This window comes from Triticum aestivum, chromosome 5D (genome assembly GCF_018294505.1).
Source record: "Triticum aestivum cultivar Chinese Spring chromosome 5D, IWGSC CS RefSeq v2.1, whole genome shotgun sequence".
In the NCBI taxonomy this organism is placed as follows: domain Eukaryota; kingdom Viridiplantae; phylum Streptophyta; class Magnoliopsida; order Poales; family Poaceae; genus Triticum; species Triticum aestivum.
Window position 1 is genome coordinate 342,925,368 of NC_057808.1, and position 27,823 is coordinate 342,953,190.

The following is a 27,823-nucleotide window of genomic DNA, read 5'->3' on the forward strand; positions in this document are numbered from 1 at the left end:
CTAGCTAATAACTATGGACCCGAAGGTCTGAGGTAAACTACTCACACATCATCGGAGAGGCTATGGTGTTGATGTAGAAGCCCTCCGTGATCGATGCCCCCTCCGGCGGAGCTCCGGAACAGGCCCCAAGATGGGATCTCACGGGTACAGAAGGTTGCGGCGGTGGAATTAGGTTTTTGGCTCCGTATCTGGTAGTTTGGGGGTACGTAAGTATATATAGGAGGAAGGAGTACGTCGGTGGAGCAACATGGGGCCCACGAGGGTGGAGGGCGCGCCCAGGGGGGTAGGCGCGCCCCCTACCTCGTGGCTTCCTGGTAGCTTTCTTGACGTAGGGTCCAAGTCCTCTGGATCATGTTCGTTCCGAAAATCACGTTCCCGAAGGTTTCATTCCGTTTGGACTCCGTTTGATATTCTTTTCTGCGAAACTCTGAAATAGGCAAAAAACAGCAATTCTGGGCTGGGCCTCCGGTTAATAGGTTAGTCCCAAAAATAATATAAAAGTGTATAATAAAGCCCAATAATGTCCAAAACAGAAGATAATATAGCATGGAGCAATCAAAAATTATAGATACGTTGGAGACGTATCAAGCATCCCCAAGCTTAATTCCTGCTCGTCCTCGAGTAGGTAAATGATAAAAACAGAATTTTTGATGTGGAATGCTACTTGGCATAATTTCAATGTAATTCTTCTTAATTGTGGTATGAATATTCAGATCCGAAAGATTCAAGATAAAAGTTCAATATTGACATAAAAATAATAATACTTCAAGCATACTAACTAAGCAATTATGTCCTCTCAAAATAACATGGCCAAAGAAAGTTCATCCCTACAAAATCATATAGTTTAGTCATGCTCCATTTTCGTCACACAAGAATGCTCTCATCATGCACAACCCCGATGACAAGCCAAGCAATTGTTTCATACTTTAGTAATCTCAAACTTTTTCAACCTTCACGCAATACATGAGCGTGAGCCATGGATATAGCACTATGGGTGGAATAGAATATGATGATGGGGGTTATGTGGAGAAGACAAAAAAGGAGAAAGTCTCACATCAACGAGGCTAATCAATGAGCTATGGAGATGCCCATCGATTGATGTTAATGCAAGGAGTAGGGATTGCCATGCAACGGATGCACTAGAGCTATAAATATATGAAAGCTCAACAAAAGAAACTAAGTGGGTGTGCATCCAACTTGCTTGCTCACGAAGACCTAGGGCACTTGAGGAGGCCCATTGTTGGAATATACAAGCCAAGTTCTATAATGAAAAATTCCCACTAGTATATGAAAGTGACAAAACAAGAGACTCTCTATCATGAAGATTATGGTGCTACTTTGAAGCACAAGTGTGGTAAAAGGATAGTAACATTGTCCCTTCTCTCTTTTTCTCTCATTTTTTTGGGCCTTCTCTTTTTTATGGCCTTTCTCTTTTTTTTATTCCTCACTTGGGACAATGCTCTAGAAAATGATGATCATCACACTTCTATTTATTTACAACTCAATGATTACAACTCGATACTAGAACAGAGTATGACTCTATATGAATGCCTCCGGCGGTGTACCGGGATATGCAATGAACCAAGAGTGACATGTATGAAGAATTATGAACGGTGGCTTTGCCACAAATACTATGTCAACTACATGATCATGCAAAGCAATATGACAATGATGAACGTGTCATGATAAACGGAACGGTGGAAAGTTGCATGGCAATATATCTCGGAATGGCTATGGAAATGCCATAATAGGTAGGTATGGTGGCTGTTTTGAGGAAGATATAAGGAGGTTTATGTGTGAAAGAGCGTATCATATCACGGGGTTTGGATGCACCGGCGAAGTTTGCACCAACTCTCAATGTGAGAAAGGGCAATGCACGGTACCGAAGAGGCTAGCAATGATGGAAAGGTGAGAGTGCGTATAATCCATGGACTCAACATTAGTCATAAAGAACTCACATACTTATTGCAAAAATCTACAAGTCATCAAAAACCAAGCACTACGCGCATGCTCCTAGGGGGATAGATTGGTAGGAAAAGACCATCGCTCGTCCCCGACCGCCACTCATAAGGAGGACAATCAAAGAACACCTCATGTTTCAAATTTGTTACATAACGTTTACCATACGTGCATGCTACGGGACTTGCAAACTTCAACACAAGTATTTCTCAAATTCACAACTACTCAACTAGCACAACTTTGATATCACTACCTCCATATCTCAAAACAATCATCAAGCATCAAACTTCTCTTAGTATTCAACACACTCATAAGAAAGTTTTTACTAATCTTGAATACCTAGCATATTAGGATTATTTAAGCAAATTACCATGCTTATTTAAGACTATCAAAATAATCTAAGTGAAGCATGAGAGATCAATAGTTTCTATAAAACAAATCCACCACCGTGCTCTAAAAGATATAAGTGAAGTACTAGAGCAAAAACTATATAACTCAAAAGATATAAGTGAAGCACATAGAGTATTCTAATAATTTCCGAATCATGTGTGTCTCTCTCAAAAGGTGTGTACAGCAAAGATGATTGTGGTAAACTAAAAAATAAAGACTCAAATAATACAAGACGCTCCAAGCAAAACACATATCATGTGGTGAATAAAAATATAGCTCCAAGTAAGTTACCGATGGAAGGAGACGAAAGAGGGGATGCCTTCCGGGGCATCCCCAAGCTTTGGCTTTTAGGTGTACTTAGATTATCTTGGGGGTGCCATGGGCATCCCCAAGCTTAGGCTCTTGCCACTCCTTGTTCCATAATCCATCAAATCTTTCACCCAAAACTTGAAAACTTCACAACACAAAACTCAGCAGAAAATCTCGTGAGCTCCGTTAGCGAAAGAAAACAAAAGACCACTTCAAGGTACTGTAATGAACTCATTCTTTATTTATATTGGTGTTAAACCTACTGTATTCCAACTTCTCTATGGTTTATAAACTATTTTACTAGCCATAGATTCATCAAAATAAGCAAACAACACACGAAAAACAGAATCTGTCAAAAACAGAACAGTCTGTAGTAATCTGTAACTAACGCAAACTTCTGGAACTCCAAAAAATTAGCCAAACTAGGACGTCCTAGAAAATTTGTTTATTGATCAGCAGCAATTGGAATCAATATTTTATCACGTTCTGGTGATTTTTAACAATTATTTTCGTGAACAGAAAGTTTCTGGAATTTTCTGCAAGATCAAATAACTATCATCCAAGAAGATCCTATAGGTTTAGCTTGGCACGAACACTAATTAAAACATAAAAACACATCTAACCAGAGGCTAGAACAAATATTTATTCCTAAGCAAAAGCAAAACGCAAAAAACTAAAAATAAAATTGGGTTGCCTCCCAACAAGCGCTATCGTTTAACGCCCCTAGCTAGGCATAGAAGCAAGGATAGATCTAGGTATTGCCATCTTTGGTAGGCAATTCTTCAATGAGGCATCTATCATCCTTGGGAGTTTCTTTATTTTTATTAATTATCAAACTTTTAGGCACAAGATCGAAAAATTCATTTGTAGCAAACGGTTCCTTAATGATAGCAAAAATATCGGGATGAATACTTATAGATTTGAGATCCGCGGTTTCCTTACTAGAGGGTTCACCCTTATTTTTAGGAACATACATAAGCTTGGCAATTTTCGTTGGAGGACTAGGAGTATTTTTACGGAAGAAAAAGCGGTTCCCAAGTTGGTAATGATACCCTCAAGTTTATCGATTCTAGTAGAATCCTGATTTATTCTTTCATTAACTATGGGTTCCTTCTCCTTAATATTTTTCAAAGTGACTCCTACTTTAGATCCGTATTGGGTAATTTGGTTGTGGATCTTTTTATCCAAATTTTCAATTAGCTCTACAGTAGCAACTTTATTTTCAATAATTTCAAGTCTTTGCATTACATGCTCCAAAGTTAAAATAGTTCCATTAACCAAAAGAGGTGGTGAGCCAAACAAATCTATCATAGCATTATAAGAGTCAAAAGTATGGCTACCCAAGAAATTCCCTCCGCTAATGGTGTCAAGTATATATCTATACCAAGGATTAGCGCCTACATAGAAATTGCGGAGAAGAACGGAAGTAGATTGCTTCCTGGTAGATCTATTTTGAGCATTGCAAATTCTATACCAAGCGTCTTTTAGATTTTCTCCCTCCCTTTGTTTAAAATTGAGAACTTCATTTTCGGAAGACAGCGGAGAAGATAAAGGACTAGCCATGACGACAAGGCAAGCAAATGAAAAAGAGGCGAACGGAAAAGAGAGGGCGAATAAAACGGAAAGGGTGAAGTGGGGGAGAGGAAAACGAGAGGCAAATGGCAAATAATGTAATGCGGGAGATAAGGGTTTGTGATGGGTACTTGGTATGTTGACTTTTGCGTAGACCTCCCCGGCAACGGCGCCAGAAATCCTTCTTGCTACCTCTTGAGCACTGCGTTGGTTTTCCCTTGAAGAGGAAAGGGTGATGCAGCAAAGTAGCGTAAGTATTTCCCTCAGTTTTTGAGAACCAAGGTATCAATCCAGTAGGAGGCCACGCACGAGTCCCTCGCACCTACACAAACAATAAATCCTCGCAACCAACGCGATAAGGGGTTGTCAATCCCTACACGGTCACTTACGAGAGTGAGATCTGATAGATATGATAAGATAATATTTTTGGTATTTTTGTGATAAAGATGCAAAGTAAAATGAAAGCAAAATAAAAGGCAACGGAAATAGCTAAGTGTTGGAAGATTAATATGATGGAAAATAGACCCGGGGGCCATAGGTTTCACTAGTGGCTTCTCTCAAGAGCATAAGTATTTACGGTGGGTGAACAAATTACTGTTGAGCAATTGACAGAATTGAGCATAGTTATGAGAATATCTAGGTATGATCATGTATATAGGCATCACGTCCGAGACAAGTAGACCGACTCCTGCCTGCATCTACTACTATTACTCCACACATCGACCGCTATCCAGCATGCATCTAGAGTATTAAGTTCATAAGAACAGAGTAACGCTTTAAGCAAGATGACATGATGTAGAGGGATAAACTCATGCAATATGATATAAACCCCATCTTGTTATCCTCGATGGCAACAATACAATACGTGCCTTGCTGCCCCTACTGTCACTGGGAAAGGACACCGCAAGATTGAACCCAAAGCTAAGCACTTCTCCCATTACAAGAAAGATCAATCTAGTAGGCCAAACCAAACTGATAATTCGAAGAGACTTGCAAAGATAACCAATCATACATAAAAGAATTCAGAAGATTCAAATATTGTTCATAGATAAACTTGATCATAAACCCACAATTCATCGGTCTCAACAAACACACCGCAAAAGAAGATTACATCGAATAGATCTCCACAAGAGAGGGGGAGAACATTGTATTGAGATACAAAAAGAGAGAGGAAGCCATGTAGCTAATAACTATGGACCCGAAGGTCTGAGGTAAACTACTCACACATCATCGGAGAGGCTATGGTGTTGATGTAGAAGCCCTCCGTGATCGATGCCCCCTCCGGCGGAGCTCCGGAACAGGCCCCAAGATGGGATCTCACGGGTACAGAAGGTTGCGGTGGTGGAATTAGGTTTTTGGCTCCGTATCTGGTAGTTTGGGGGTACGTAGGTATATATAGGAGGAAGGAGTACGTTGGTGGAGCAACGTGGGGCCCACGAGGGTGGAGGGCGCGCCCAGGGGGTAGGCGCGCCCCCCTACCTTGTGGCTTCCTGGTAGCTTTCTTGACGTAGGGTCCAAGTCCTCTGGATTATGTTCGTTACGAAAATCACGTTCCCGAAGGTTTCATTCCGTTTAGACCCCATTTGATATGCTTTTTCTGCAAAAAACAACAATTCTGGGCTGGGCCTCCGGTTCATAGGTTAGTCCCAAAAATAATATAAAAGTGTATAATAAAGCCCAATAATGTCCAAAACAGAAGATAATATAGCATGGAGCAATCAAAAATTATAGATACGTTGGAGACGTATCAGCCTTGACTGCAATCATCCGGACACTTCGGTAAGTATTCGATCTCCGAACACCTTCTATTCAAGCATCTCTTGACAAGATACTGAACAATTCGTCCCTATACAGGACTGGATAAAGAAAGCGGTATTAATCTGGTGTCCGGCGCCCCTTCCCGAAGATTCTGCGACCACCCTGCGGACGAGAATGTTGACTCCGACACCGTACCAGGTGTCTGCAGAGGGGGGCGAGAACAGGGAGACCAAAGGTGATCCCCACCCTGAGGATAAACTAGACGCTGTGTTCGGGGAAACTGAGACCCTTTTGCCCGAGGGCGAAGGTGCAGAGGAAGCGCTCCATGGCAAGAAGAGGGCCGCTTCCAGAGATCAGGAGGGGAAACCTTCCAAGAGAGGAAAAGCGCCATTGTCGGGTGGCTTGGGCCGGGCAAGCAATGTTGCCGCAGAGCTTTATGATGAGGACAAACCTCTGGCCAATCCGTAAGTGAAGCTGAGGCACTTCAAACTCGCCTCATTCTTTTCCTATTAATGAAGTAATCATCCGGCATATGTGCATCCTCGCAGGTTAACGCCTGGTGTTTCTCAATCGTCCTCCTCCTCGGGAGACCTTCTTCCAGAGATGATGGAGAGTGACACGCCTTCTCCAGCCTTCTCGCCAAACTGGGCGGATGATTCTGAGGTATCGTCTCAGAGGGCTCCTCTCGATCAACGAGTAGTGTCGGAAACGAAGAAGGCGTTTCCCGAAGGTGGTGCCTCTGTCACTCAGGGTTCGGGAATCAAGAAAGATGGCCCCAAACTGCCCGGTTTACAGCCAGAGACAATTCTGGAGGCGAGTAAGCGGATTCCTTCAAAGGAATGCCGTACTCCGGCGGCGGTTTCCGAGGACCCAGGAGCGCCGGAAATGCTGACGGACATGCTGCAACAAGCGTACATTTCGGAGGAGCACCGTGCCTTGATGGTTATGGTGGTCAAAAAGGTTCTATCCGCAAAGAGCGGATTGAACGAGGCCTTCACGAGCCTTCTAAGAGGTTTTGAGGTTTGTGATGTAATTTTGCCAATCGAACTTTATTGACAGAATGCCCCTGTTGTATATGCAGTAGCCCCTGAGACTCGGATTGCCTTCCAAATGAAGCGATCGGAGGATCAAAAAGATATGCTCAGGTACTAACCTTGGTTTAACTTGGAATTCAGGCTGCCTCCCCTCCTGCAGCTACCCGAAATACGGAAGTGGCCGAACTGCAGTGAAAGCTGGATATTGCTGAGGATGACATTGCATTGATCAACAGGCGTCTTGACGACTCGCAAGGTATATGTTTCGAGCATTCCTTATACCAATGTGCTTGTAATTTAAGCCTGACGCTGAAAAGATTTTTGTATGAAATGTGCATGAATGCAGATGGTGCTGCCGCCGTCGAAGTTCTTCGGGCGGAACTAGCCCGGGCCAAGGAGCAGGCCCGGGGTAGTAATGCGGCTGCCGAAAAGGCATCGGCTGATTTAAGAGCCGAACGAACAGCTCGGCGCCAAAATGAGGAGAAAGTATCCGCACTGGCGCTTGAATTGAAGAATACTGCCAGCCGCTGTGAATATCTTGAGAAGGAGAATAAAGCCAAAAAGGCTGAACTTGATAAGGCCTTACGAGAGGCGAGTGAAGCTCGGTCTGAATCCATGGCAGCTCATGAAGAGATTCGGCAGGCTAAGGAGATAGCGGCCGGTAAGCCTTTTTTGCTTCAGACTAAGTTTGGCGATCCGGACTATGCCCAGCTGAACCAGGTCTGGAGTTCTCCAGCTAAATTTTTGGACTTGCCGAAGAGTTCTTCCGATGCGGCGCAATTTTACCAAGCGCAAGAGGGGTATGCAACGGAGAAGCTTTTCTGGTCACAATTTGGCGCATCAAAGCGCACTCTCTTGCTGAATGAACAGATGTCCCCATGGTACGAGCTTCATAGGATATCCGGCGACGCCATGAAGAACACCATAATCCGGTTGTGGCCAAGTGAGCCTATTCCGAGTAGTTATTTTTGCCTAGTGCAGCGGCTTGTTGACGCGGTGCCACATATCGACACTGTGAAGCGGTCGGCATGCATTGAGGGTGCACGGATGGCCTTTGCCCGAGTCAAAACATTCTGGGGAAAGATGAAGGCCATCGATATTGCAGCGAGGAGTCCACCCAAGGGCAAGGACCGTTATGAGCCGGAGCACTATTTTGAGGACGTCCTAGAGGCCGCCCGCTTGATAGAGGGTCAATGCTCGAAATACATAATGTTCGAGTGATGTGTGTAATGGTTGTACAACTTTATAGTTAATCTATTTTTATGTTTTGCTCGAGAGCTTGTGTTCCTCCTATGCGGCCGTTTTAATGTAATCTGGAAGTTTTCTAGTCGTTGGCTTCAGCCCCCTCGTAGGAAGTACGGGGGTGTTCGGAAAAGCATTTAATCACTCTTTATCCAACGTCTTGGTCCTTGAAGGAGGTGATAATGCGGCGAAGCAGGCAATTGGACTATAGGGCGTTAACACTTTCACTTAGCCATAGGAGTTTTATGGTGGGCCTACGACATAGCCCCTGGTATGTATATGGCGCATTATAATATGGTGCCTTACATATGTTGATCTGAAAAAGATCCCTCGTGTGACACGGAGAAGCACGAAAGATTCGAATAAGTCGTCAAGTGGTTGACCAGCTCTCGCCGCATCATGACAGTCACTTTCGGCTTTCTCTACTGAGGTGCTCATCCGGTCTAGGCCAGGGCACAATCGCAGTAGTTCTCCCTTTACTACCCTAGCCGATAGAGCGGAACGTAGGGTAGCAATCACAGGAGCCGGGCAACCCAACTATTGACCCAAGACAATGATTCGGAGTTGATGCATATAAGGCCAAACTTGCGACGCCGAAGTGCGCTTTAGAGTTGTTCGGACTTTTACTGGCAACTCATTTGTTCCCATACCGAGCCCCTGGCAGATGATGCCGAGGTGCATCTGTGAAGCAGCCGTTAAGGCCGTACTCATTGTTGAAAGAGTATGGAAGATTAGTTCGGATAAAGTTTTACTAGGAGCGGAGTGATATGCCAAGGATAAATTCATAAATAAAAAGAAAAACCACAAACCCGGCTATTTGACATGCTCGGGGTCGGGAACGGAGGAAAAAAAGGCATAGTACAGGCTCAAAATAAAGAGTGCGGTCTACAAAAAGTTATTTTGGACCTCCTGTCGCACGTCTGCGTCGCCCGTCCTCGGGGAGCGGAATCCTTAACGGAAGTAGTCCCTCAGGTGAGTGTGCGGATCCGAACTCCGATAGAGTCCGTTGTAAATGTTGTCCTTGTCGTCACCTGTTTTTAAGAGATAATAAATAAAGAAAGGAAAAAAGAAAACAGATAAAAACGTTACGGGAATGTTTGCGGGGTTGTCCGTATTGTGCTTCCGCCGATGCCCATGGTATCTTGAGTGCGTAGTGATGTACACGCGGGGTAAATCTTGCCAGTATAGGAGCTGGGTGGCGGAAGCCGAACTGCTATTTCCGTTCCGGGAGTGGTCGAACTTCGGAGGGAAACTGTTTCTAGCTCCTGGTGTTCGGCTGGTGAGCCGCTCCGTCGTCTTTATCGCCTGGCGGCCTCCTCCCCTTGTGTTCGGCGTTGAGCTTGCCTGCTTGCTTGAAGACCCAACAGTTTCTATTGGTATGATAGCTGGCTTATCAGGGTGGCCGTGAATCTAGCAAGGTCGGTCCAATATCTTGTCAAGGGTGGATGGTCCGTCATGGTTTGCCTTTGGTGGCCTCTTCCATTGACCGGGTTTCGGATTGTTAAATCTGGCGTTGACCGCTGTGTCGCGTGATATTTCATTATTATTGCGACTGTTGTGTTCGGCTCGTTGTGGCTTGCCGTTGCCGTCTCGGATTTCGAAAGTGCCCGGGTCGCTGGCGTTGTTGCTTTTACGAGCGAGCCAGTTATCTTCCCCCGCACAAAAGTGAGTCATTAGAGCAGTAAGGGCTGTCATGGATTTGGGTCCTTCCTGGCCGAGGTGACGTGCTAGCCATTCATCCCGGACGCTATGTTTGAAGGCCGCGAGGGCTTCCGCGTCCGGACAGTCGACGATTTGGTTCTTTTTTACTAAGAACCTGGTTCGGAGCTCCCTGGCTGACTTGCCAGGCTGCTGGACAATATGACTTAAGTCGTCGGCATCTGGCGGTCGGACATATGTTCCTTGAAAATTGTCTCGAAAGGCATCTTCCAAATCTTCCCAGCTGCCAATAGAATTTTCTGGCAAACTGTTTAGCCAGTACCGTGCTGGCCTTTTGAGCTTGAGAGGCAGGTATTTGATGGCATGAAGGTCGTCTCCGCGAGCCAGGTGGATATGGAGGAGGAAATCCTCAATCCATACCGCGGGATCTGTTGTTCCATCATATGATTCGATGTTAATGGGTTTGAACCCATCTCGAAATTCGTGCTCCATTACCTCGTCCGTGAAGCAGAGAGGGTGTGCGGCTCCTCTATGTTGGGCCACACTGTGAAGCACCTCCGGTGGATTCCGTTTGCGGCTTTTGGACCGGGCGTGGTTGTTGTGTCCGAATAGGTAACCATTACCGCCGGTCGGGGCATGTCTCCGCGATCTGTACATCGATCTTGTGTGTCCTGCTCTGCCCTCCTGGTCTTGTTGGATGTCGCAAGTGTTCCTCTGAGATGTTTTGTTCTTGCTTTGATGACTGGATGGGGTGGTATGGTGCCCTGCTTGGGGTGCCGCATTATCTGGACCGAACTGTGATCGGCCTACCACATTATTCGACGGTGGTGCGGGCTCCAATGCCTTGCCATCATACTGAGGTAGCCACCTTCTTCTGTCTGGGCCGCTAAGGCCGTATTCTTCGGCGGCCAGGACCTCGGTCCATCTATCATTGAGCAAATCTTGGCTCGATTGAAGCTGCAACTGCTTCCTCCTTAGGCTCCTTGCAGTGGCTATTAGCTGGCATTTAAAGCGCTCCTGCTCGAGAGGTTCCTCAGGCACGATAAAATCCTTGTTGCCGAGGCTCTCCTCTTCCTCGGAGAGTGGAAGATAATTACTATCCTCTGAGTCTCCATATGTGGCCTATTCATCAGGGTTGTCTTGCCCGCTTTCCTGTTCGGATCCTACCTCAACAGGGTCTTCGTTGTCCGGAGTGTCATCTTCTCCGGTGCTAGTATTTTTTTCTCTTGAGCGACGTGACTTAGAGTGGTGCCGGGGGCGCCGGTGTTCGGACTGTGTACCGCGGGGGTTGTCCTCAACTGGATCCTCCTTGTCTTTGTCGCGAGCGTCGTTGGGTGTGTCTACCATGCACACGTCATACCAGGAAGTGGCCATCCCGTGTCTAGCGGGTAGTGAGCTCTGGCCTTCCCCCTCATCGTCGTCCATCCGTCGATGAATTCGGAGCCGGGGTCAAGCGTATTGGTTGGGTCTTCTACAGTGGCTATGAAGTGGGTGGCGGGTGGGAAGAAAAATTCCCCATCATCCGCTGCAAGTTCGAACCGAACGTAGTTCGGCGGCGAGCCATCCGCCAGGGATAGGTTTTTTAGTGAGTTTACTACGTCGCCCATGGGCGAGTGTTGGAAGACGTCTGCTGCGCTGAACTTGAAGATCGATAACCGATCGAGTTCGGTATCCGTGGGCTCGAAGGGTTCATAACTTGTCACCGGAGATGAGTCCGGGGTTCCATTGACGCGGATATCGTATGAAGTAGAATCTGTGTGCGGCTCCAACGCCGCGGAATCGGTAGCCTCCGTGACGGGGTTGAGCTTCCCATCTTCGAATGACTTGATCTGCTCTGGATCTAAGGCCAAAGTTGTCATAGGAGCTATCTCCTGGATGCGGACAGATGGCAGGTTTAAGCCATGCTTATCGGGGCGAGGGGGAGCGGTCGCCGCAGTCTCAAATCCGTCGAAGATCAAGTCTCCATGGATGTCCTCGACATAGTTCAAGCTTCCAAATCTGACCTGATGGCCAGGGGCGTAGCTGTCGATCTGCTCCAGATGGCCAAGCGAGTTGGCCTGCAGTGCGAAGCCGCCGAACATGAAGATCTGTCCCAGGAGGAAGGTTCCTCCTTGGACAGCGCCATTGTCGACGATTGAAGGGGCCATCGAACCTTTTGTCGATGGTACAGTGGAACTCTCAATGAAAGCACCAATGTCGGTGTCAAAACCGACGGATCTCGAGTAGGGGGTCCCGAACTGTGCGTCTAGGATCGATGGTAATACGAGACGGGGGACACGATGTTTACCCAGGTTCGGGCCCTCTCTATGGAGGTAATACCCTACTTCCTGCTTGATTGATCTTGATGAATATGAGTAGTACAAGAGTTGATCTACCACGAGATCGTAATGGCTAAACCCTAGAAGTCTAGCCTATGTGAATGTGGTAATGAGTCTCCGCCTATCCGGACTACGCTCTCCGGTTTATATAGACACCGGAGAGATCTAGGGTTTACATAGAGTCGGTTACATAAGAAGGAATCTTCATAATTGGTCGCCTAGCTTGCCTTCCACGCCAAGTAGAGTCCAATCCGGACACGGGTACAGTCTTCGGCCTTCATGTCTTCACAGCCCATCAGTCCGGCCCAATGGATAACAGGCCGGACGCCCGAGGACCCCTTAGTCCAGGACTCTCTCAGCAGCCTCACACCGCAGTGAACCAGTGAACCCTCATACTCCTGTACGCGTGGGCATCCACTGTCGCGTCTTCCCTGGCTCCGCGTCGTCCCCTTCCTAGGCCTCGCCGTCGTCCACCGCCCTGGTGCTCTCGGCGCGGCGTGGTCAACGTGGTCAAGGAACGCATTCCATCGGACGTGGACTGTACGTGGAGAGGCTGACAGCTGGGTCCACGGCCGCATCAAGGAAGTGCCTCCTTATTACGTGCAAAATAAATATTCCTCTACCTCACAGCGGGGACCCACCGGACGGGCCACCGTATTTCGCAAAAAAAAACGTTTCCCCCTGACTGCTGGGACCCACCAGCTACATCTTCGCATGCAAGGAAGTGCGTCTGGGTAAAAAATGATTCGCCCCCTAACTGCTGGGACCCACCAGCTACATCTTCGCACACAAGGAAGTGCCTGACAGTCAGGACCCACCTGGTCGAAGCGTACGTAGCGTTGTCATTCTGGTCGCGAACGTCTACGTACATACTGGTCGATGTAGAGGCGCGCACGTGTCGTAGCAGAGACGCGCACATAGCATGTACACGTACATACAGCGGCCAGGGTGCAAGAAAGTAAATACGGCCACGTACGTACATACGGGCGGGGTCTCGAACGCCTACTCGTGCGTACGTATGGCCAGGGCTCGTGTACATGGCTGGGTCAGAACGAAGAAACAACGTCGTCGTCGTGTTCATGGGGAGCCAACCGGCTGGGTCAAAACGGAATGCGTCGTCGTGTTCATCGGGAGGGCTTGGACGGAACAGCCGATGGAAACGAGGCCTGGCGTACCGCAGAACGGAGGAAACGGCCTTGTGTTCGACCGGCCACGTTCGAAACAGGATCCGATTCATCGGGAGGGGTCTGGCGTACTGCAAAACGGAGGAAACGGACCTCCTACGGTCGAAACGGGGGTCCTGTTGATCGGGAGGGGTGTGGCGTACCGCAAAACGAAGGAAACAGACTTGTGTTGGAGCGCTACGGTCGAAACGGGGGTCCTGTTCATCGGGAGGGGTGTGGCGTACCGCAAAACAGGACTCCACAGGATACTGTTCATCTCCACCGTCGACCCCCTCCAGCCTCCACGGGTACTGTTCATCCACCGTTGACCTCCTCCAGCCTCCACGTGCGACTGTTCATCCACGGGCTCCTGTTCATCCGGCCTCCACCGCACGCTACTCCACCGGCTACTGTTCAACCAGCCCTCTCCACGGGCTCCTGTTCAACCACCCCTCCACGGGCTACTGTTCATCCAGCCCTCTACCGTCTACTGTTCATCCTGCCCTCCACGGGGTGGTCCTGTTCATCCATCCTTCCAAGGGGTCCTGTTCATCCAGCCCCAACCGGCTCGATCGATCGGGGTCCTGTTCATCCAGAGGCAACACCACGGGGTCCTTTTCATCCACCCCCACCGGGAACTGTTCATCCAAACCCCCCAGCAACGCTCACTATTCATTCAGAGGCAGCATCGATCGGCTTCAGTTAGCAGCAGTAGTGAAGGAATCGCTCGATCGGGTTCAGTTAACAGCCATCGATCGATCGCTCGGGTTCAGTAACACGTAGCCTGCAGTGCAATCGCTCGGGTTCAGTTAGAGCCCAACGCCTCGCACCCACGCGTGTGCGTGTACGAGAGAAACGCGCATCGCTCGGCGCCGACCACCCACCGTAACCGGGAACACCCCGATATTTTCCTCGCCCTCGCTTCTACCACGGTTTTTTCCGTCATGGACGGCCCAAAGAATGTCATGCAGCTGCGTCTCCGGCCCGCCCAGGACGAAAATCTCATTTTCTTTCATGATTTTTTTTCTTAGAAGTAGGACCCCACCACATCTATGATGATACCGGGTTTTGTTACAATTATCGTCATAGAAGTGTCATAAGTATGACAGAAAAAAATTCGTTCGGCCCAAAATGTCACGGATGTGTCTTTTTTTGTAGTGCATAAAGGTGCTCTACTAGTATTTCCAAAGGTGCGTGTTGGGTTGCATGGATCGCGACTGGGATTTGTCACTCCGTGTGACGGAGAGATATCTCTGGGCCCCTCGGTTATACAACATCACAAGAAGCTTCATGTGACTAATGAGTTTAGTCACGGGATCTTGTATTATGGAACGACTAAAGAGACTTGCCGGTAATGAGATTGAACTAGGTATGGAGATTATCTGAACAAGTAACATATCGCCGGACAAAGAGAATTGCATATGGGATTATCTGAATCCTCGACATCGTGGTTCAACCAATAAAGATCTTCGTGGAATATGTAAGAATCAATATGGGCATCCAGGTCCTGCTATTGGTTATTGACCGGAGAGGTGTCTTGGTCATGTCTACACGATTCCCGAACCCGTAAGGTCCCACACTTAACATTCGGTAGCGCTAGGGTAATGTTGAGATATCAATAGTGGAAAGGCCGAAAGTAGTTCAGAGTATCGGATGGGATCTAGGACATAATAAGGAGCTCCGGAATGGTCCTGAGGTAAAGATTTATATATGGGAAGTCATATTCAGGATTCCGGAAAGGTTCGGAAATTTTCGATAGAGTACGGGGAAGGTTCTAGATGGTTCCGAGGGTTCCACTGTGGGGCCCAATGACCCTGGAAAGGCCCACATGGACCAACGAGTGGGGATACAACCCACATGGACTGGCCGCACCATCCCCCAAGGCACATGTCGTTTAAATCTATAGATAAGGTCTTATCTCTATATTTAAAGGGTTGAATATGGAGATAAGTTGTTATCTCCAAGTTTAAAAGGATTTTCCCTATGTGTCTGGCCCTAGGAGGGTTTTGGATGCCCTCCCCTGCCCCTAGCCTATATATAGAGGGGTGAGGCGCATGGGGAAGCCACCCCTTCATCCTTTCCCATTGCCTCTCCCAACTCCTCCCACGTTTCTCCAATACGCGCTCGGCGAAGCCCTGCCGGAATTCTGCTACCACCACCACCATATCGCCGCGTTGGTTCCGATCTCATATACCTCCTCTCCCTCGCTTGCTGGATCAAGAAGGAGAGGACACAATCGAGCTGAACGTGTGCTAATCTCGGAGGTGTCCTCCGTTCGGCACTAGATTTGATTGGATCATGAAGAGTACGACTACATCAACCTCGTTACATACGCTAATGCTTTAGGTGTACAAGGGTATGTAAACACACTCCCCTCTCATTGCCTTGCATCTCCTAGATTAGATCTTGCGTGTTCATAGAAATTTTTGTTGATTTTCATGCTTCGTTCGCCATCATATGCAATGTACCATTTTACGCGAAAAACAATATATATGTAAAATGAAATACATGAACTCAAATTGAATTTTTAATATAACTCAATTTCGGGTATCCAGTAATTATTATTATTTTGCAAAAGTGATTCAGATCCATTATCAAATTCATGAGAAGTACAAAGCATCTCAAACATAACAAAAATTACATTGAGATTCTGAGACCACCGAACGACCACTACCACCAGCAGAGCGAGTCCCGGTCCCCTACCAGAACCGGTTTGACCTTGCCGATGATAGCCAGAAAGTCTTCGTGCACGTGCCCTGGAGCCGCAGTTGTCGCCGTTGAACCCTCGGTAGATCTAAGCACCTGACACCAAATCTTGCAACATGACGAGAAATCCTAAACTCGCCGCCCAAGGAGACTACAGGAATCTATGCCGTAACTCCTCGACTAGATCCAGATGGATGGGTATCCAATAATTATTAAGGAAATATATGAAAAATAATAAGGAGGCATGTATGCATTTAACATTTTTCAAAAGAATTGCTAACATAAATTTAAATGACGGAAACACATATATTGGGGAAAATAGAAAGTATTCATGTACTTAATAAAAAATCTGCATATATATGTGGAATAAAATATTCATCTCATATATATTATAAAAATATGTCCTTATATTTTTCTCAAAATAGTTTGCATATCTATATCTATTAATAAAGGAAGGAGTGTATGCCCGTCCGTCGTGCCATTTTAGAAATAACTCATGTATTTTTCTGTAAATTGAGCCCGCAGTACACGTTTAAGTCACAACCGAACTGTTTTTGTGCTTTTTCTCACCCCCACCCACCCGACTTTTCAGGTAATTAACACGCCGTCCATATTTAAGTCACACGAATCGTTTTTTTGCGTTTTAACAGATAACGGGCCAATGGATGGTTTGCCCCACCTTTTCCCTGCCTCTAAACAAAATACTCCACATTAGAAATAAGTACATATGTTTACTTAAGTAATGTAATTACTAAATGGAAAGTACAAAACTGCCCCTGACCAAATCAGTCAAACGCACGCACGCTGGGCGAACTCCTTCACGTTCGTTCGTACTGGTCAACCCGTACGAGACCACAGCACACACGAAGCGCACGCAGCAGCTAGGGTTCTTGCCGCCGCCGGCCAAGACCAGCCGCCGCCTCCACCTCCGGCCACCATGGGAAGCCTCCGCCTCCGGTCACCGCGGGCAACCGCCACCTCCGGCAGCATCCGACTCCGGCCGCCGCGGGTAGCCGCCGCCACCAGCAACTCCACCCGTCCGTTCCTCCTTGTATCCGGACCAGAGGCCTCCTCCCCCGGCCTTCTGCCCGTCCACCTCCTCGACAGACATGACCCCATCAGTGTCATCACCGCTCCTTGGCTCTGCCCCGTTCGTGAAGCAACTAGCATGAAGGATTTACTATCAAAGGAGATCGACGGTGCCATTTCTGCTAGCGAATGTGCTCTTAGTGGGCGAGTTTCTCCCAATATTTCAACTCAGTTTAGTGAACTTGGATTGAATGACAATTAGGTGTGACTAGCTAAATTTAAATGTGTTACTGGTCTACATTCCGAGTAGGATTGAAGGAGAGCACATATCTAATGTGACATCTGATAATGTGAATGATTCAACTTCACATATTTCATGCCATGCTAGCCAGTCTTCTATAGGGATTGTGAATTCTTGTTAGGTTACTCCAATGGATGATGGGACCTCTAAAAGTATTGAAACAAGCATCCCAATAATTGATTAGAGTACTACACATATTTCTCCTTTAACTGATGATGACATTGTTCCAATGAGTGATGATATCATGTGCAAGGTACTTGGAACCAGATGACGATAAACGTAGACGGGTGCCTCTCAAACCTCCTATTTGTTGATCCGAGGTTCAGCTCATGATGGCTGATGCGGCCATACCAGTAAAGGATATTCCCCTTGAGGTCCATTGTTTATGATCGAGACAACCCTAAGATGAAAGTAGGTAGTCTATATCCATCGATGAAAGAGTTTAGGCTGGCCATTAGGTAGTATGCTATCAATGAGGAAATTGACCTACATAAACCAAAATTTGACCCTACAAGGTTTATGGGTAAGTGCAAAGAAGAAGGATGTAGTTGGAGCATAACAGCACGCATTACTGTAGATAAGAAAACCATCAGGGTACTAACCTAGTTTTATTTTGTAGCTTAGTGGTATTGTCATATATTTTGATCATATATATAACTTCTTTTTCTATAGGTTAACAAAGTAAGCCCTTCTCACCAATGTATATCCAGTAGCAGGTTTAGAAGTAGCATGGCAGGTCAATCTTGGGTGGAAGACATGTCAATTGACATATTGAAGACTGAGCCAACCATTACCGCTAAGAACTTGCAGAAAAGGCTAGCAGAGCAGTACGATGTGGATGTATGGTATGACACGGTGTTAGTTGTATGGTAGTTGGGACGACAATTTCAAGAGATTGTTCCACTTCAAAGCAGAGACAAATTTGAGGTCTCCTGTCAGCATTGTAGAGGTTGATTCTCTGACAAAGGATGGTAAAGTTTATTTTAGCAGCTTTTTATGTGTCTTAAACCTTGCATTGACGGATTTCATGCTAGTTTTATACCATATCTTAGCATAGATTCGACTGCACTTAATGGGAAGTGGAATGGGCAGCTAGCTTCTTGTACATCCTTTGATGGCCACAATTGGATGTTTCCTATAGCAATTGCTTTTTTCCAATCTGAAACTGAAGAAAATTTGGCTTGGTTCATGTCTAATTTGCATAGAGCGATAGGTCATGTGCCAACCTTAGCTATTAGCACTGATTCTTGTAAAGGATTAGAGAATGTTGTGAAGAAAGTTTTCCCTCATGCAGAGAGAAGAGAGTGTTTTAGGCACTTGATGCAAAACTTTATCAAAAAGCTTTAGGGTGATGTGTTGGGTTGCATGTGGCCAGCGGCTAAGGCTTACAAGGAAACTTCTTTTCAGTACCACATGAATAAGGTCCTGGAAGCTGATCCAAGTGTTGATGATTATCTAAACACATATCACTCATTGTTGTGGATGAGGTGCAAATTTAATATTGACATCAAGTGTGATTACATTCATAACAACCTGTCCGGGTCATTCCATAACTGGGTTAAGGACTACAAGGACCTGCCTGTTGATGAGTTAGCTGACACACTAAGAGAGAAAATCATGATACTTATGAACAAGAGGAGAACAATTGGAGAGTTGCTTCAAGGGGAGATGCTACCTGCTGTCATTCAAAAAATAAACAATAGAAGTAGAGGCTTGGTCATTTGAAGACAGGTAAGTCCTCTAATAGAATGGCTGAGATGAGGGATACTAGTAAAAGGAATCTTAGACATGTTGTGAAACTTGAGGAACATAGTTGCACTTGTCTTGAGTGGCAACACACAGGACAACCTTGTGAGCATGCACTTGTTTTTCTCATGGAAAGGAGAACTTGAAGGTGACAAGTATGTGCATGAGTATTACTCTCTGGCCAGATTTAGGGCTGCTTACAAGCCTGCTATAGAGCCCATCACAAATCGGTCTCAATGGCCAAAAGTTGACCTTGACTTCAAATTGTTCGCACCTACATTCAAGAGAGGTTCTGGGAGGCATAGAGTTAATAGGATGATAAGTTGCTTGGAAGGTGGTACTAGATCAAAAAGCAAGAAAAAAGAGAAAGAAAAGAAACAACTAGGTAGCAAAAATAGATGCAAAAGGTGTAATGAGTTGGGACATAGGCAAGCAAAGTGCCCACTAAATGGCACCAAAAAAGGTAACATGTCTTCTTCTTTTTAAATTGAGTATCATATGAACTAACTTACATTTGACAATGTATGGATGTGATGCACGCCAAGAAAGAGTAGGAAGAAGGTGAAGGCTACCTTGATGGATGTATGTGATGATCAAACAAATGATGCTCCTGCTGCAACCATCACCCCGACAACTCCCAATAGAATGTTCATTACCATTCCACCAAGCTTGGAAAACAGCCCTAGACCAGTCACAAGAAGGTGAATTGACACCTCCCAATAATATATCACACTTTGCTCACTATTTGCATTCTCACGTAAAGAAGAACTGAAAAATTGCAGCTTGCTTGCTTTGGCAATGGTTGATGGAGGCGGTCAATCTATGATGAAAACAACCTCTCCAGGGCAAAGCGCTCCCAAGAGAACAACTACATCAGCTCTCAAAAAGATAACCCCAAGGAAGAACAAGAGGGAACCTTTGCATGTGAACTTGGGATTTGTTCTATTTTATGATATGTTTGTGATGTGTTGGGACTTGAAACCTTCATCTATATGTTGGAACTTGAGATTTGCTTTGTGATGTATTGCTCTATTTTGTGATGTAGAATGAAAAGTGGAACTCATGTAATGGGAAACTTCATCTACTTGTACGACTAATGTGCCAAACTTTTTTTCTTGACTGGAAACTGTGGGGCAACACCCCACAACATATCAAAAGCTTTATTAATAAAAGGAAATACAATTACAAGGATTACAAGGTGTAACCAGGGGGCTAATCTAAAGAACTAAGAAGGAAAAACAACAAAGAACCTCAAGGGGGCAGAAAAGAGATCCATCCCAAGAGATCATCCTTAAAAGCAGACTTAATTATGTACTGCATAAGGGAGATATCATGAATGAAGGCACTTCTCTATTTGTTAAACATGGCACTTTCATGCCCAAACACTTTGCCATTTCTGATAATCCAAATATTCCAGCAAGCAATGAAGACCACTTCAGTGAAGAATGGCTTATCAAAATTCTTCCTAGCCTGAAGAACCACCTCATTCATTGAACCACCATTTGACCAATCTATCTGAAGATAGGTCGACACCCTCACACTGAAATTGCAATTGAAGAATAGGTGGTCCCTTGTCTCTCTTGTCTGCAGAGGGCATAGCACACAATGCACTCCATCCTTAATATGCCAATGCCTCCTTTCCACCATATCACTTGTGTTTAATCAATCCATAATGAGCATCCAAGCAAACACTTCTATTTTCATAGTACATGTAGATTTTCTCTTCCATATTTGCTTGGAATTGGCTCAAACTTGAACAACATGCTACTATGAATATACTTGATTTTCTGTAAAAAAAAAATTAGATTTTTCTGGGCGATTTAAATTTTTGCCCAAAATTTGAACGGAAATTTGAATTCTTGTTTTCTCTATGATCCATGTCCAGAATTAGCTGAAATTTGAACAGTAAGCTACTGTGAATATACTTGATTTCCGGTAAAATTTTCAGATTTTCCTGGGCAGTTCAAATTTTCTCCCAAAATTTGAACAGAAATTTGATTTTTCTCTCTCTATGATCCATGTCTAGAATTGATTGAAATTTGAACAGTAGGCTACTGTGAATATACTTAATTTTCTGTAATTTTTTTAGATTTTTCTGGGCAGTTTAAAGTTTCACCCAATGTTTGAACAGAAATTTGAATTCTTGTTTTCTCTATGATCCATGCCCAGAATTGGCTGAAATTTGAATAGTAAGCTACTATGAATATACTTGATTTTCTGTTATTTTTCAGATTCTTCTGGAAAGATTATTTTTTGACAAAATTTGAATTTTTCAACATACGTACAAGATTTCATGGGCTGCTAACATTTTGTTTTTTGTTCAGGGGTAGTTTGGTTATTTCCACCGTCTAATTTCTGTAAATATACATCATCAAGTTAAGTGTGTGGCATTTTATCTAGAGGAGCAAAGATGGGGCATTTCATCAATTGCAACGTAAGATGGGGCTTTTTTGCCAGGCAGGGCAAAGATGGGGCAAATCATCCATTGGCCCAACAGAAAACCCCTAGATTTTTCGGCTAATCAATCCACAGTCCATCTAAAACAAGTGTTTTTCTAAACTATCCATATCTTTTAAACCATAACTCCGATTTTATCATGTTATATATGAAATTTGATTAGAAAAATATGTAGAAGCTGACTATGACATTACTTTACCTGTTAAATATTATTTTGGATATAAACTTAATCTATAGCGTACAGTTTGTTTTTTCCGGAGCGGTGGCGATCCGGATTGCAATACACACCCTCTAAAATCAGATTGAGACGAAAACATTGATAACCATGCATGCACACTCCTAAAAAACCTCGCATGAAAACAAAACAACATATTTCTCATCTTATTCCGAGCGAGAGCGCGCGCAAGAGAGAGAGGTCTTAGGATTGGCCACATTCAAACATGTTGTGGTTGTGTGAACACTGAAGCCCTTGCCGACGAGGGTGAGAAGGAGGATAAACGGCAACACAAATATGATGCCCGGTTATAATAAAGGACGTGGATCTATTGAGATCTTGAGTCATGGTTATTGGGTTAGAAGTGTGTGCTATTTTGTCTCATGTTGCAACGCACCGGCTCTTCTGTTACTATCTATAAAAAGGTTATGTATTTCAAAAGGTTGTCCGTTCAAGTCCAGTTACAAGTAACATAAACTTCCCCTAAAAAACAAGTAACATAAACTGAATTCAAAGATAAAAACCAAATAGTAAAAACTAAAATACGGGAAAATGTGAGAAAGAAAAGGCAACAGAAAGAAAAGGCAAACCCATCGATGCGTGCTTCTGGCGAAATGGGGTCTATTCTCAACGGTAGAATGGGAGGATTTACCATAGCATCTACTTTCCCTTTTCTTTTTGAAATCTACCGTATCATCTAAGGTTCTCTGCACATGGGCTCTAGTTTTAGTTCCCAAATCTTCTCCACCGTCGTCAAGTCTTCGCTGCTCTAACGGTACCAGTCTTCTTTGTCCGCTTGATCAGCAAGCAATAATGCTCCACTTGCAAGAAAAGGAACAGCACCTCGTGTGGTGTCTACGGACATAATTATGTTGAGATGGACAGCGACTGCATCAGCAGTCAAATAAAAAACAAAATGATGAATTTGTCTGAATCTTCTCTCGCGTGCTGCACAACAGCAGTTCAGTAAGCAACCTACTCCATAAGAAACCTCGAGGTCAAGGGCGCGGCCAAACGGAATGACCACTTGACACAAGCTAGTAAATTGAATATGACGTGGTCACCCGCAGCATGCGTGTGTGTGCAGTTCTTACATATTGCTTTCGGTCATCCTCTTCCTGACGTAGAAGATATGCGTCACAGAGGACGTGAGGGGATGACACACTAGTGATGAGCAAATTGGTCGATGCGTCCGTCGGTCAAGTCAATGGGAAAGGCGAACACGAGGGCGAGCGATCACGGACCTGCATCAATCAATCTCCTTGCAGAGTCATCGGCATCCCCACACAAAATTCTCGGTTCCTCCCGTTTTGCGAGGTGCCTATACAAGGCCGTAGCGACGCCTGATGCAGTGTTGCTGAGGCCATGGACGACGGCTCGTCATGCCCGACCGACAGCGCCGGGCTTCTGCCGCCCTTCGCTGGCTCCCCGACGGTCCGGTCGATGATCCTCCCTCATTGATGATCTCCATGAATATTTTTGTAACTGCGCTTGCTGATCACTGCGTTCTTGAACGCTGAGCAGGCTGAGGGTCTCGAAGAGAAGCTGAGGCGAGTGCGCGAGGAGAACCGTCGGCTGGCCGGCACGCTCGGCGCCATACTCGCCGATCGCCCCGACCTGCGTGCTCTCGCGAGGGCGCCAGCGTCAGCCGTAGCCACCACTAGGGCGCCGAGCGCCTCTGCCTCCAATGCAGCGAGGGAGGAGGCCGCCGGCGTGACGGTGGAGCCGCAGCCCAAGGTCAGGACGGTCTGCGCGCGCGCGGAGCCGGCCGACACCGACGCCAACCTCGTGAGTCGAACATCCTGAGACAATGCATTGCCATCACGCTCACGCACGCCGTGTAGCTTACCTCGAGCCATGCGTGACATGAACGGTGCTTCCTTTGCTGCTTGCTACTCGCGCAGGGCGTCAAGGACGGGTACCAGTGGAGGAAGTACGGGCAGAAGGTGACGCGTGACAACCCGCACCCCAGGTCCTACTTCCGCTGCGCATTTGCACCATCTTGCCCCGTGAAGAAGAAGGTACCTATGTGTTCTAAATAGTCATCTCCAGTTCTACCCCATGCTACCTATGTTCGCACCCATGATCACGTACTCTGAGATTTTGCTGAATTTCGATCTGCATAGGTGCAGAGAGATGCGGAGGACAGGTCAAAGCTAGTGGCGACCTACGAGGGCGAGCACAACCACGCTAAATCCCCGGAGCGAGAATTCGTCGGCAACGAGTCCACAGGCCACGCGGGGTCGCGGCCGTGCTCGGTCTCCATTAACCCGTCCGGCTGCACGATCAGGCTAGAAGATATGACGAACCATGGGTCAGGATCGAGGCTGGACCTGGAGACTATCCGGAGGGAGGTTGTTACGCCTGAATTTCAGAAGCTTCTAGTGGAGAAGATGGTGAATTCGCTCAAGAATGATGCAGATTTCATGCATGCTCTAACATATGCGGTGGCTGAGAGAATACTGGAAAATATTCCAGCCCGGCTAAGTTAATGTGCCCAAGTATTTAGGTGTGGATAGAAATGTCGACACAATGGTGGTTTCTTATGGTATAATTTGCACGTTTGCTATTTCTAGTCAGCTGAAACTTTGTAAGCATCAGTCAATTTGAGCACAGTGGAGTCAGGAGCAGATCTGACGCCGAGCTGGCCACAGTGTCGCCGGTGCAGGCAAGGACTTGCCATAACCTCGCCGGAGGTAGAGACGACGCGGTTTTGCCGACGTAGGAGAGACGGGGAGGAAATCAAGTGTGCGCTTGACGAAGAAAGTGAACAGTGGTTGGCCGGCGAGGAAAGAGGAAAGATAGCCATATTGGATTGAAATCTAACGTATCACGCAAATCGACTGAAAGATGACTCAGCAACTGACTTATAGGTGCTCTCATAATTTTGAGCTGAGGACCGCTAGCCGCCATGTGCTTTTCTTGGTGAGAAGAGGTGTATCTCCGTTAATGCAGACAAGTTCCCATCAGCGAGACAAAATTTCATATATCAAAAATCTATCTTCTCGTATGCTAGGTGATTGAATTTGTGAGTACTGTTTGAGGTCTCAGAAGCATAAGATTTTCAGCCCTGAACCAACATATCCTATAATCTGGGGTCAAGGGCTCAAGGCCTTAAGCATGTTGCATGTTCTTAAGGAATAATTTGCTCCAAACCTTCTCACATGTGGTCTTCATGGAAAACCACTTGCAATACAAAAATATCTAGGTAGCTCTTATTATAAACTGACTGCAAAAACCATTTCGCATGCTTCATCTATTGCATGTTTCGTCCAGTTTACTCGTGCAAAAATTTGGAAGAGAGCATAACGTTTTAGCATATTTGGGAGACCCCCTATTATTATCAGAACTCATGCATTGAGACCACATAACTAATTCATATTTACTTTTATAAATTCATTTGTGTGTGTATTAGGTGTTGAAAACTGAATTAATGATTAGGTGGTAGTCCAAACTAGACCTCATTGTTCTTTGTTTTAGACACGTGAAAATGTAGAGTGTGTCTTGTTTAAGTTGTAAGATGATATCTGCTACCATGAAGATAATGAAAGTGCAAGCCTCAAAGCATGCATAAACCAACGGTAGATCTATGAGTGGTATTAGTCACATAATATATCTTTTTGAAAGTTGTCAAACTTGCACGTCCATATATAATAACTATATGATTCCCCGCACGATTGCTGCTAAAACACTAAGAGACATGTAGCAACGAAATATTATTACTGCACCCTAACATTTACTTTGTTAAGTTAGCAACTTAACGGTTTAAGAAATTTTTGAAATAAATAAATTATTTTTCTAATAAAAACATCTTAAGTCATACTGTCAGATTAATATCTGGATTTCTCCCTTTTTCATTTCAATAAATGTATCTCCAAAAGATCTTGTAGCATTGTAGAGTTTATCAAGAGATGATGTTTTAGCATTTACGAATAGAGCCAATACTTGTATGCATGTAATGCCTTCTTTCATATTTTCACTCTTTAATTCATCCTAACGATCAATGTGTGCAACAAATTATAGTTAAATTTTCATACCACATGAATGAGATGGCATGCTAAAGACATGAGTTTGTGTAAGATGTCGATGTGGATAATTACGTGACTAATTATGACATGGTAGACACGTATGACATGCATGACTTGGTGAGGTGGGAGAGTGCATGTTGTAATAACTAGATGATGCCCCGTGTGTTGCCGCGGGAACATGTTAAAACAAATACATCAATAAGTGCTTAAAAACAAACAAAACTAATGAAAATAAAAAACATAAGAGTGTTCTTAGTGTATGTTTTAAAAACAATAAACATATAAAGTATGTGAAAACATGATGCATAAAAGAGAAACCTTTTGGAGTCCACATAATGTGACACCATCTTTTAACAAATATGTTAAGCATATGCTATATATTTTTGCTCCAAGGGTCCAACACATATACCGTTCATGACTACACAAAAATTAGCGTAGAAGTATAAATTGTGACAAACATTCATGAACTAATTCCTCAAGAAAAAAAAGACACGCATGACTTAATGAAGTGGCAAGGATTTCATGAATAGATTAATGGAAGAAGTGTAACTTATGAGTACATGCATGACTTCTAAGTTCACACCATTTTGATCGAATAGCTACAAATAATTAAGGCGATGCGGAAGCACGCAGGTTTAGAGAAATCTAGTAGTGGGGGCTAACTTTTTAGTTATAGTAGATTAAAGGTAGTGGGTGTGGTGCATGACTGAAAAATAGTGCTAGTGGATGCTGACATGGCACGCTTGGTAAGGTGGAAAGCTATTGAGAGAATCACTTGTAGCGGGGGTGAACTATTTAAGAAGAGTAGATGTGAAAAAGATTTGAAAAGGAGATTGAAACCATTCTTATTACTTATTAAGCAGAGTACAAAACAAATCAGAACAGAGCAATATAATGTGCAAATGATTACAACAGACAAACAGTCATGTAGCCTACTTGTCCATATATAATTCTTTGCATCTTGCAATTTAATAGTGTCGTACATTTAGTTAAAAAAAATGAAGTAGAGAGTTGCACTTTGAAACATAAATGTACGTGAGAGGATGAGCTTTCTCAAGACGCACTAGAGGTAGCACTAGTATTTAATCATGACAATCAAGCAAACCTACCTACTGGATTTTGCAAGCAGTTTGATAACTAAAATGAAAACCAGCGTCATCGAGGTGACGTCATCATTAGGGTTGTTTGGAGTAATTGTATACAGTCGTAATACATAGCACGTGGTGCTAATTTAAAGCAAAGCGAGACAACTAGTTGACGCTGAGCAGACAACGCCAGATCTCGTTGTTAATTTGGAGCTGCAAGACTTAGTGACCGACTTGTCCATGACTTCCTGTGACAGCGTATCGGGTACTAGTACTACACACACGGTGCGTCATCGTGGTGACGCGACCGGCGCGCGGACGACAAAAGATCGATTTGCTTTTGCCCGAGCGTCGCATTGATGTCTCAAGTGGACGCACATGTTCTCCTTCTCGTATTCTTCTGCGACTCGTCTCCTGCTTGACCGGCCGTCTACTTTACAGCCGGGCCGGGCATTGCCATCATTGCACACTTGCCAAGATCGGATCGGAGGCATATTTTTGTACGTGCCAAAGTTACACCTGAATTTCCTGTGGGAACGGTGAAAAGAACAAAACATGGGTCAGATCAGCTATCTGATCCGTTTCAACTCTAACAAATTCTCTTCAATCAGTCGCAAAAAAAAAAAATTCTCTTCAATGATTTGGGTGCAGTCTCTTTAAATTGCTAAAGATTTGAGCCACCACTTCGGAGCTCTCGGCGGCGAGCACAGTCGACATGACGTCTGCCAGCTGCTGGGAAGGGAGGCATGGGGGGGGAGAAGGGCGGTGATTGGGGGTGAGTTTCAGGAAGCACGATGGAGCTCAGGCATCAATGCACGAATAGCTGCTGGCTGGCGGCGAGCTACAAGCGACG

The 27,823-nt window shown here is 45.2% G+C and overlaps 1 protein-coding gene across 1 annotated transcript; it reads left to right on the plus strand.

Annotated features, from left to right (window-relative positions):
- The first annotated feature begins 23,145 nt into the window (after nt 1–23,145).
- LOC123124862 (WRKY transcription factor WRKY62) lies at nt 23,146–24,859 on the plus strand. Its single transcript, XM_044545408.1, has 4 exons — nt 23,146–23,291; nt 23,382–23,645; nt 23,762–23,878; nt 23,984–24,859. Exons 1-4 carry the CDS (start codon nt 23,223–23,225, stop codon nt 24,347–24,349), a joined length of 816 nt encoding a protein of 271 aa, XP_044401343.1. The 5' UTR covers nt 23,146–23,222; the 3' UTR covers nt 24,350–24,859.
- The last annotated feature ends 2,964 nt before the right edge of the window (nt 24,860–27,823 follow it).

Bases quoted from the DNA above. Each gene is read 5' to 3' on its own strand.
- LOC123124862 (XM_044545408.1), top strand. From the start codon at position 23,223: ATGGACGACGGCTCGTCATGCCCGACCGACAGCGCCGGGCTTCTGCCG. The intron at 23,292-23,381 runs GTCCGGTCGATG...AACGCTGAGCAG, and splicing joins CCTTCGCTGGCTCCCCGACG to GCTGAGGGTCTCGAAGAGAA. The intron at 23,879-23,983 runs GTACCTATGTGT...CGATCTGCATAG, and splicing joins CTTGCCCCGTGAAGAAGAAG to GTGCAGAGAGATGCGGAGGA.